Here is an 11,862-nt window from a genome sequence, read left to right as displayed (position 1 = left end):
TGGAATAACTAAACATTAAAATAAATATTAGAAACAAAATGGAATGCCTTATCACTAAATAAATATTCGAATGTCTAAACTAAAAAAAAGCTAAATTAAAGGGGTCATGATTTAAAGAAGCAAGTAAATGAGTAAGCTTATAAGATTAATCATATAAATTGAAAATTTTTGAATAAATGTCCTTTAAGTGTATGACAGTTTTGTTAATACAAAGAGACTCGATGTATTTTGACGAAACCCGTAATTATTTCAATAAAGTTTAGTTCAATTTCAAAATTCAAATAATTTAATTAAAAAAAACGATCTTCTCCGTATGAACCTCACAGTTTTAAGTTAAATATAAGAAATTATTGTTAAGTACGAAATTCAACTAAAAGGAAGAAAACGAGAAGCACCGTTGGTCTTAAGGTAACAATGAACCCGGTTGAAGATTTAAAAAAAGACCAACAGCCTTTGGGAAACTAAAATATATTTATTTATTGAGTTAAACCGATACGCGGTACTTCGGCCGATAGGCCTTCAAGGCGAATTACAAGTTAAGACTAACTAACGGAATTTAAAAAAACATGTGACTAGAAAAACACGAAAAGGACACGCGACACTCAAAATTAAACCTAGTAAAAAGGACTGTTAAAAAGGAGGATGTTCACAATAAGTTTAATGTTTAAAAAGGGGGAACGAGGAAAAACTGAGGGGGGAAGCCAAATACCAAAAAGGGGGACGCCAAATATGCTTGGAAAAAAACTTCAAATCAGCGACCAAAAAACCGCCAAAATGGAAAAACGAACTACACAAAAACCAACTTATCATTTAAACCGGAAGGAAACTCAGTACCCAAATTAAAAATTAAACGAATTTCTTCAGAACGCCTCAGCTTGGTAGGTAAATTAGTTGTACTCAAGACGCGAATGGAGACATCATTGATGGTATGTGTGTGTGGGTGTGTGGGTGTGTGCGTTTGTGGGTGTGTGTGCGTGTGTGGGCGTGCGTGCGTGCGTGCACACACACACACACACACACACAGACAAAGGAGTTCCACTATTTTTGGTTTCTGATGTACGAAACCTAGGGTTCGGCAAACGGGTAAAAGTTATTTACCGTATAAAGTGTATTTAATTTACAATAATCGTGTGCCCACATTATGTTAATTCAATCTTTTTTCACTTCCATTGCAGATTTTAATATTTTTTGTTTGGATGAAGCCAATACCTTCCCAAGTTATGGAATAGAGATAATCCCCCTTCCGTCAGCGGTGAACTGGCAGTACGGTCCCAAGCTTTTCCCGTCCTCTGCCTTTCCTCTAGGGTTTCATTGCGGGCAGAACTATTGTCGAAACAAAGTCCCCAAAGGCTTATGGGAAGAATACGGAAAGCGTCAAAAACGAAACGGGCAGCGTCGCCATGACGATGTAGTTTGTCTACGAAGCTAAGCAAAGCCCTTTAGATTAATTCCCAAGTCGAGCTATCAGTGACCTACCATGTTGCAATAAGGAAAATTAAATGAGTGTTAAAAGAAAAAACAATGGTTGATCACTAGCATTACTCATAAATACCTTAGAAATTAATGTATTTTTAAAGCAATAAAGACTATGTGGCTAAATCGATGCAAACACGCAATTATAGTTAAGTTTCGCTTTTTTTAAGGATTAATTAGAATGATTTAAAGCGGGATAATAAGGTTTGGCGAGTAGTATAGGCCGAGGAAGTGCCACCAGTTCTGCTCATTTGTACGCGGGATATAAAAATAATAATAACAAAAATCTTCGAACTTGTAGCAGCTCAGGCCAGTGAGAATGGTTTTCAGTGTAATGAGGTAATAATAAGATTTTAAAACGATGCCAATTTAGTTTATTTCTGTTTAAATATTACACGTAGCTTTTAATGACGCAATTTATTGGTTTTACAAAATTTAATCAGGCGCAAAATGCGGGAGCTTAGGGTATCAAGGGGCCTATAAAATTACAATAAAATAAGCAATATACGGCCAAAAGCGACTTATAGAGACGACAAGAAAAGAAGGATGCTCTTAAAACGTGAAAAAAATTCTTGTAACTAGACAGTGTCCTAATTTGGGATCAGAGTTATTCTTCCCTCACTGTCCCAGAAAAATGCTAAGCACTTGGCAAAACTTATTTGTGGAACTTAATAATTAGCTCCAAAATAAGTACGACCGAAGAAAGAGATTCAGTAAATACAACGAGTAACAAGAATGGTAAGGCCATGTCTGGAGTGCTTCTCTTCTCGCCGGGGACATCGGTGTTCTTCTCGGTATAGCATCTGTCCTTGAGGTTCCCGTATTCCAAATCGAATCTCTTGTCAAAAATGCCCATGGCGTATTGCTGACGTATCCTGTAATATAAATATTCTGTAAAGATGAACCAAAGAGATATAAGATAAAGGTTGGTATCAGGAGGTCATCAAAGTGCACTAATAAACTGCGCCTTCCTTTCAGAATAAACGCGCTACATGTGCACAGCGTTGCCAGAAGCCTCAAAATGAATTATCGTACGAACTTTGTAAAAATATCGTACATAATGAAAAATTATCGTACACTAGGTATATGGCGTAGCTCGCAACCGAAACGGTTCTAGGTGGCGCTGAAGGTTTCATATCACTTCTTGGGTGTGTAGCGTCTGCTAGAATGGAAAATGCGTAAATCGGGTAGTGAATGCTTTTCTTTATTGTATTGTAATAATAAAGTAAGTTATTTCAACGGATAAAAATATATTTTCATATATTTCCGCGAAAGTTTTAAAACTTTGATTGTCAGTAACGTCTGCTTATACGCTAGCTCTTACTGTAGCTAAAAGAGGGCGTATGCGTAGTAAAATCGTGCAGTCCAGGGTGAGAAATATCGATTTTTTTAAAACTGGACCTGTGGCCAGTTACCACTTTTAACCTTGCAAAATCAGGCTTTCATAATTTATGGTCAAATTACCTATTCTTGACAATATGTGCTATAGACCCAACCCGAACAAGCCTACTGAGAGAGAGACTGTTTATATTTCTTTTTGCTTACTGCTACATTCGCTTCTTCTATAATGTAGAGTAGACAGACTCCCCTAGTCAACCATGCATACACACAATTGACATAAGGCCAAGCACACAGCATAGAAGCAAAGACCAAACAATTTTAGGGATTAATATAGATTTTTTATAATGAACTAAAATCTTGAAGGGAAAAAACTTTGAATTAATAAAGTGGTCACCAGGGCGATTGGCCTGTGATAGTGCCTTATTTCTCACACTGGTGCAGGCACCCACTGACCGGTGTTTGAAAAATTCACCCAGAAAATCAGGTAGCAGACGACGTGTCGAAGCTTTCCCTATGTCCGTAATTCGCGGGAAACTGACGAAATACAAACGCCGGTGGAGCCCTTTAAGCTTGGCCTATTCGAAAGTGTCCAAATTAAGTTTATAGTGTGAACTCGGCTGTAAATTAACCTATAATATGTGGTCCACGTTCAACATTGTTAAAAGGAAAGGCACTACCAGGAGTTTCGATTGGTGCTCTAAGTGTTCAAAGAGGCTGGCCACGTTGACGCCACTCCATAGGTTTGCCCATACAGGACCATCATGACTGTATTTTTTTTCATTAAGAAAAAGTAATCGCTACGTTCTCTGACGACCTCATGCCAAGTAAAAATTACGGAAAATATTTAGAAGAGGTTCCCTCTCGAATATTAGATAATAGAACTGGAGTTTCGATTCCATCTAGACCAGATTTGTATGAAAGTTTCAAACTCACGACCAGTGGAATTATTCGAAAAAAAATTGAAAATTAGTAGGTGCGAAATTTTTGGGGTGACATTTTTAAATTTTTCAAAAAATAAAACTTTCTACCTCTATAGGGTAACTTGCACGTGGCCTAGCGAACACTAAAGCCGGCCTAACGTTCTAGGCGTAGGCTCGTCGAGATTTGCATTGTAAATGTATATTTTAATGTTATTGTTAAAATAACTAATAATATAACGTTTATCTTATTGGTTTAATTATCTAAATAAATGTTTTACTTCTTAAACGGCTTCTATGACGTTATATATGATTAACTTACCGTTGCTCAAATAAAATAGTCCGGATAAAGATCCAAGCATGGAAGTTGGGGAATTTGGTGGGGCGATGTGTAAGCCAAAGCATTACCCATAAGCCTTTGGTATCCGGTAGGCGCGTGTAAGTGGCGCCACGTTTCGGAAATATCCGTACATTACCGTTTCATAGGGGTCAGCTAAAGCGCTAGGTATTCTGGGAGTTCTTCGGCATTCGGCTTCTAGATGGGGAAAGAGTTCGCGATAGACATATGGAATTTTCCCCTGCAGGCTCCATCCTTCACTGCGCGCGTAGAAAATAACGGCAACGGCAGAAGAAACACGATTATATGCCCAAGCCTTTTCTACTCCTAATTTTATCATATGTGGTGTTGTAACAGCGTAAAAATAATTTGGAAAATATAGACAAAATTATCGTACTTTCGCGTACGATAATACATTTTACATCGTACATCGTACCTGAAACGGAATTCGCGTACGTGTACGATAATTATCGTACGTCTGGCATCGCTGCATGTGCATCTGTTTGTAAGCTAAATTTGAACCAAAGAATCCTTGTACATATCCCACATATCAAAACTATTTACACTTAGGGGAAAGGAAAGATACTTGTTTATCTGTTGGCCTTACATGATTGTGAAAAATGACTTTAATTAATTTTTCAAGTGGTTTTTTGAAATTGTTCTTTAACCTGAATTTTTATTTATGATATATACCACCTTTATTAGCCTTTTCTTAAATAAAATCCTACAATATCCGAAATATAACTATATTAACATGAAACTGCAAAATCAAGGCATAAGGCCTTTGGCAGACCCACTTAATAATAATAATAATAATAATAATAATAATAATAATCAGCTAGGCTAATACCCAAGTAGTTGGAACGCTATGCTCAGTGAATTAAATTAAGGTAGATTTCAATTTGGAAAAAATATTTTGTTTTTTACATAATATTAATCTGCTCCATCATCGTTTTCGAGATAGTTCTCTTATTGGCCCAGATTGCGTTACTTAAGATCCCCAGAGCATCAGGAGCCGAGAAGAATGCCGGTACATCCACTTTCTCAGCTTTGCAGAAATCCGAAACGTACTCCAAATCTTCCTGCCATCCTACGAACGACGTTTGTCCTGTGGCCACATCCCGCATATGCTTCGGAACATCTCTTCTAGATACACGGAATATTCTTTTCTTTATATCCGCTCCTTTTTCTCCCGGAAACTTTAAAAACACAATTCAATTTTAGCGCAGAAATATTTCCAAACCTGTGAGCCTTCGAGTAGGAGTGTCAACCACAGCGGGGTAAGAACCAGACAGGGAATATTTACATCGATAGGAATGCTATGCCTGTCCCAAAAACGTTCAATGTAAAAATGTCATTCCCCAATCCTCCCGCCTTTCGAATAGGAACTTCTGGAGCTTATTTCGCTTATTTTGCGCGCATCACGTGTAATCTGTAAATATTTCCCTACTCTCGGCTCTCTGACAAAAGCTTAATTTGTTAACATCGGTTTTACTTAATTCCTAATTTTAAATTTGGGTTTAATTTATCAGACAATGGTGAGCAATAAAGTGTTGTTATAAGGGTTGCAGAAATAACAGCAGGCACCACAATGGGCCTCATATGAGGATTGAGGAATGTGTACTTCCTTACGTTTCCTAAACCGAAAACAAAATTTGAGAAATGTTACAGTTTTAAATAACCATTTCATTTAAAAAATAGAAGTTAACCTGTTACGCCTTAATTATCTGGTTATTCCATGTCGTCTGCAACAACAATAATTAAACAAACGAGTGGTACCTTCCTGGATATATTTTAAATACGGACATCTAAGCCAATGGCATTAGAATGAATGCGCGATAAGTGTGCGCAAACGAACATACCAGTACTTATTATATCTTGTGGGGATTTATTAGGACTCCCCCTAGTCCCAATAATTTCAAGGAAAAGTAGTAAACTGATTAATTAATATAACGACATGTTAGGAAAACTGAACTCTGAATATAAAAAGTCGGATTAAATGAAGCGAGTTAAATATAGACTATACAAGTGTCTCATTTTCCTCTAGCAACGCATTCTAAGGATATACAGTAGCTTTATGGTTTCGAATAACGAGTTTCATGTTTTTTATAATTTGTTTTTGGACTTATTATTCATAAAGATAGAAGATCATGAATAACTACAAGTTGATTAAAGGAGATAATAGCTTTTTCGAGCACTGCACGAAAACATATTTTACGCACAGCACAAATGCACCTAAGATTGATCTTTTTATTCAATTAAAACCAAAAAAGTTAAAAACAAACACCAACAAATTACAGCTGAGGTTTTTTGTCTTAGACGTACTAAATTCTAGCACGGTTGCAATTTGGTAAATGTTCATATTATTTAGTAATTAAGCGACAACTTTAAAATGTAAAATCATTTTCCCTAGTTACTGGGGTCGAATTAAGATGCCTCATAATTATCGCGATTGTTGTGCATTAATGGTTAAATTTTTTTAGGGTGAAGCGAATCGGAACGCTACAAAAGTAAATCGGTTATTAAGTTTTCGCTTTCCGAACAAAACACCAAGTCTTAGCACCGTTCGAGCTGTTCGTGATTACAACCACAATGCAGATGACCATCTGAGGTTCCATAGAGTAGTTTTTCAAAGCAAGATACTGTCTTGGCTTACTTTGTTGCTTACCCTCGATGCAATATCATACGCGTAAGTGATGACTTCGGTTTGAGAACCACAACGTCCATGCATTTCGAGCGACTCTTCACCAAGCACTTCGCGATGGTGATGCGGAGCGTCGTCATGACTGTTGTAATTGACTGAGTATCATGTGTGAAGAAAAACCGTATTTCGACCACCAGAATAACCACATGTGGGATGATGTTAATCCCCACCGGTGATTCACTCACTCTCATAAAGTCCAATTTCGACTTAACGTACGGGTGAGTCTGGTCGGCGATAGACTGATTGGGCCCCTTTTATTACCACTTCGTCTGAACGGGCATAACTACGAGTAGCTTTTACAAAATGAAGTAGCGATGGCGTTGGAGGACATTTCTTCGGTTGACGACCGGCGGCTGTGGTTTCAGCATGACAGTGCGGCTCCGCCTTAACGTCAGGCTGTTGTAGCTTATTTAAACGCCAAATTTCTTCGGCGATGGATTGGTAGCTGGGAATTGTCCCGTTCGGTGGCCCTTTAGATCACGTACCTATCTCCCCTTGACCTTTTCCTCCGGGGCTTCAACAAGGAGCACGTTAACTAAACGCCTTTTACGAACCTCGATCGAAGAACTGCGCCAGATGATTATTCGTGACTTCCAACTTTAGACTCCCGGTTTGATGCAGTATTCGTTTCGGGAGATGGTCCATCGTGCCAAAACATTTATTGTAGCAATTGGAGGAATAATTGAACCCCAGCTGTAATTTGTAGCTTTTTGATTTTGATTGAAAAAAAGATAATATTTTGGTACATTTGTGTTGTGCTTAAAATGTGTATTCTTATAGTGCCCGAAAAAGCTACTATTTTTTATGACCTCATCTCTGTGAAAAATCGGTCCTTTTCGACCGAACCAACTTTATTTGTAAGTTGTCAAGTATGATGAAAAAATAACAATAAAGAAATATTTTTTAAATTTTCTGGAAATTAGAAATAATAATGTTCCCTGTCTCATATCAGAATTTTAAAATAAAACTCTACGAGATAAGTATTCATCTAGGCCATAAAAATGATACATGTACCTTCGCAGGCTCGAGTAGAGTCTTCAATTTTTATTGGACTGGAATTTCCCGCCAAAACAAAAAATAACAATAGCAGCATAGGGAAATGAACACTTCTCTTAAAGATATATATTTTAAAATCCTGGCCATATTTAAAAACTCTACCTATCATAATTTTTGAGCAAAATCAGAACGCTAATTACAAACATTAGGCTTCAGCACATAGTATGAAAAAAAGACAGCATCGTTTTCAATCTTAAAAAGGGTTTAAGCCGCGCAACCCACGTGTTAATATTAAACCACTAATTATTGACACCTCTCTTGACTCACGTTCACACGTACCCTTGGAAACGTTTTGCCTCGTTTCGATGTCGCTGCGATTCTTAGCGTTTGGAAAACTGTTTGTTCATACGTTCGAATTCCAGTGAGTTTTGAAGAAAATTGGACATGCGTAGTAAAGTCTTACAATTAGGAGCTCCTCTGCTCACGCATTTGAGTAACGTTTAAAAATTAAAAATACACGAACACCGAAGAAATTTGTGTTTTTTTAAACCAATAGACCAAAAGCTGAAAGACTATTTCTTCTAAAACATTCATTATCATTTCTTCTGACACAAATACGCTCTGGGTTCAATTCTGGCCCCCTCCATTTGTTCAATTTCTCAGAGGTTCCTTAGCCCCTTGTGCACCCGAACCAAACTATTTAAATTTTAATACGTACAACAGTAAAAGCTTCCAAAATATTTAAATATTCGGGCAGTTTTAGTTCGGCGTTGTCAGGGGCTGAAGCGGATTCCTTTCGTTTTGGGGAAATTGATTAGAAGAATTAAACAGTTCTCTTTGGAAAATAAATCGAAAGTAGATTTACCATGAGTAGTTTCTACGTTTTAAATTATAAATTGAGTATTTGTATTTTATTTATAAATTTACGTGCTTAAAATGAGTTGATTGTAAATGCCCTTTTCAATATTGTCATATATATTGGGTATCTTATTAATATCTTTTGTAAAAGATTGGTGTTTTCTAAATGTTCAGTGTACATTTAGAAAAATCTTGTTTTTGTAGAATTCAATTTGATATTGCACTTTCTAATAAAAAAGTCATAAAAATAACCATCGGATATAAAGATCCTAAAATACTTACCTGTAAAAATTGTTTTAAGCTATTAGCATTGTCGGCTACATAGATTTTCATGTGTTTCTGTGACAGTAGGTCATCTATGGTGAAGATCGAAGACCGGTCTCCGTTGACCAAGTTTGTCACAATCATGGATGTCAAAACGTTGTTGAGAACGACCAGAGAAAGGAACCACACGCACGAAAGAATATTCACTGACGTCGCGGAATCCGTCACGGAGAAGCCTGTCAAATAAATTAAATATTAGTTAAGGACATTCAAAACAAGTGATGACTCTAGCATTTGGGTTAGTCTATGCTCTCTAGATAAGTACCTCGTGCTCTATGAAGATGGCATCGGCGGCTGCTTCTATTCTATTGTCTACCTCTCGTTTTAAACATGTTCAGCGTTGGTTTTAATTATGATTAAACAAATCATATTATTTCAAATGAACCCATCTTGGTTCAGTTTATTAACGGAGATTGCAATACATGGATAAAATATTTTTCACCAGTTAAATAAATTTATAATATTTGTCACTGCGGAACCGATACGGGCTGATACTCTACGGTTGGTTTTCGTGTAATACGGAAAAGCAGCCAAGCGGTTTCTTTGGAGCCACCACTCGCCTTAAGCGCGCACGTCTGTCCGCCATATTTTACCGTTATTTTTTAGGAAATAACGAATAGTAGAGTAAATCTCGACGACAGTAGGCCTTTCTATAAAATAAACTACGATTGCTGAACTTGTTTTTATGTAACTCATTCGTCACGAAATACGTAGAGGTTCAGTTCAGTTTATGTTTAATAACAGGGTGCCTCGTCAAATTTACTCTTATATGTCCAGGGATTTTTGTAGTAAAAACATGAAATCAAGAAGGCCAATGTTACTTTATAAAAAGGCCTATTGGCAAACGGAATAAATCCCCGCTGATTATATCGAAATAACACTTTGTAACCACAAGTGTTAGAGCGAAACTGGCCGATACTAAATTTCGCATGCAAACTGTTTTTGCAAACTTTACGCAAGTTTTGATATTTTCAGAACTAGCCAATATTTAGCAAATCAGATAATGACAGATATCATAGTTTGAAAAAAGTTTACTATTTTGCGCCAGGTTATGGCAAACCTTACACGATTATTTCTGTTTTCAATTATATATACCTCCGATATCATAGTTTTCAAAAACCTTGCGCAAAGTAGTATATTTTTGCAAACTATGATATCTGAGGTAAATAGAAAATTTTCTGAATTAAATTTTATTCTTTTAAGGCCTCGGTTTTCTTCTGCCTGTCCCCCTTTAGATTAGGCCAACATGTTTAGCGCTGGCCTACGACCAGGGTATTTGTGCTCCACTAACGACGTAAGTTAATTTAAAGGGGGACAGGCAGAAAAAAACCTAGGCCTTTAAAGAATAAGATTTCATTCAGAAATTATTCAGAAATAGTCTTATCATAAAATGTTCTGTTCTATAAAACCTGGAATTAAAGCTAATTAAAATTTAAAAAATGAACTTACTTTGGTTCATTAAAGATTCGAAATACGCCCAGAAATATTTGATTTTGATTACACCGTTCGATCGGTGTTTTCTCCGATTTAAAAAGTCAAATGTGACACTTAAAAGTGATAACATTAAAAAACACGTAGCTACGGAAAAAATCATCTAGAACAATAAAAATAAATTATTTTCATGAGTTAATGCAGTCATTGTGTCATTGAACAATTAATAATAAGTTTGTTTTTTTGGAAACAACGTGAAACACTTTTGTGTTTAGTAACGATTTTATCCACCAAACTGAACAGAACTCGTTTAATTAGAACCAATCAAACATTTATTTAAACGTCATATTTCAAGCATAATTAAGCTGTGGTACCTCATACCTTGAGACAGTGCTCTTACGCTACGTGAAGATCGCTATAAGAATTCTCAAGGGCAGAGATCACCATAATTATAGTAGTATTTTTAATTATAATATTTTTTATATTTTTGGATTAAAATGTTGAAGGTGAGGATCAGCCATTTTGGGCAACCGTGCATTCAAATATTGACCTTGACATTTTTCGTGCAAACCATCGGGACAGAAACAAAACAAGTCAGGCACAACCACTTGAATACGTACCCAAGTTGGAATTTGAAACAGACTGGAAATCGGTGATCTTAAAACGTATTCCTTTCGTTGCGTAATCAGCACAACTCGAGAATAATATAATTCCGCGGTGTATCGATATTTTCGTACGTTTAACAGATCCAGAGAATAAGGGTACAAGTTAAAATCCTGTTTTGATACAAAAATATTAGAAATAATTATTTAATATATTAATAGATCAAATAGCAATTACATAATTTATAGCCGAAACAACCGTGATTAAATACAGTTATATCTATCCTTGGAACTCATTGAAATTGTGTAATTTTTCATCAGCAGAATGTAAATATCTGACGTTTGTAAAATTCTTCATACTCCGTTCTTCGCGTGTAAAAATCAGTGCCAGCTCGGCTTTGATTACACGAAAATAAGAAATAATTGTAGGCGTAATCTTTCATAATTGAGTACGAGCGATTAACGCGCAGCGCCTCTAGGGGCGAGCTCACGCGTAACTTGGTTAAAAATAAACTACTTTTCCCGTTGACGCTAATGTAAATGTAGCGACGATTTAAAGTAAATTAACAAATCGTTTTTAGAAAAAATATTTGATTTACATTTTTCCATAATAAAAGAATTAAAAATAAACCCAAAAAAGCCTATAAGATATATTTTATCGCTTATTTTCGAAATAGGCGGGATCAAAATTCACGCGTATGCCTAGATATACATCTAGGGAGAGTGCGGTAATTCCAGCGAATTTTAAAAACTTCTATATTTTACAACCTAGAGTAATATTTAATAGAAATTATATGACATTTAAAATTAAATTACTTACAATAATCGACGTCTCGCATGCATTGCCCTTGAACTACTGAGCTGTCTTCGTTAACTGTT

At 36.2% G+C, this 11,862-nt stretch overlaps 1 protein-coding gene across 1 annotated transcript; it reads right to left on the bottom strand.

Annotated features, from left to right (window-relative positions):
- Positions 1-2,023: 2,023 nt before the first annotated feature.
- Positions 2,024-10,469, bottom strand: LOC149927134 (uncharacterized). Its single transcript, XM_090158178.1, has 4 exons — positions 10,400-10,469; positions 8,909-9,126; positions 4,996-5,267; positions 2,024-2,348 (listed from the first exon to the last, which is right to left on the bottom strand). The coding sequence occupies exons 1-4, from the start codon at positions 10,407-10,409 to the stop codon at positions 2,129-2,131; spliced, it is 720 nt and encodes a 239-aa protein (XP_090014304.1). The 5' UTR covers positions 10,410-10,469; the 3' UTR covers positions 2,024-2,128.
- Positions 10,470-11,862: the final 1,393 nt, after the last annotated feature.

The sequence above is a fragment of the Leiobunum rupestre genome, chromosome 9 (genome assembly GCF_980474605.1).
Source record: "Leiobunum rupestre chromosome 9, qqLeiRupe1.1.hap1, whole genome shotgun sequence".
Lineage (NCBI taxonomy): Eukaryota > Metazoa > Arthropoda > Arachnida > Opiliones > Sclerosomatidae > Leiobunum > Leiobunum rupestre.
This window is presented reverse-complemented; position numbering and strand designations above follow the sequence as displayed.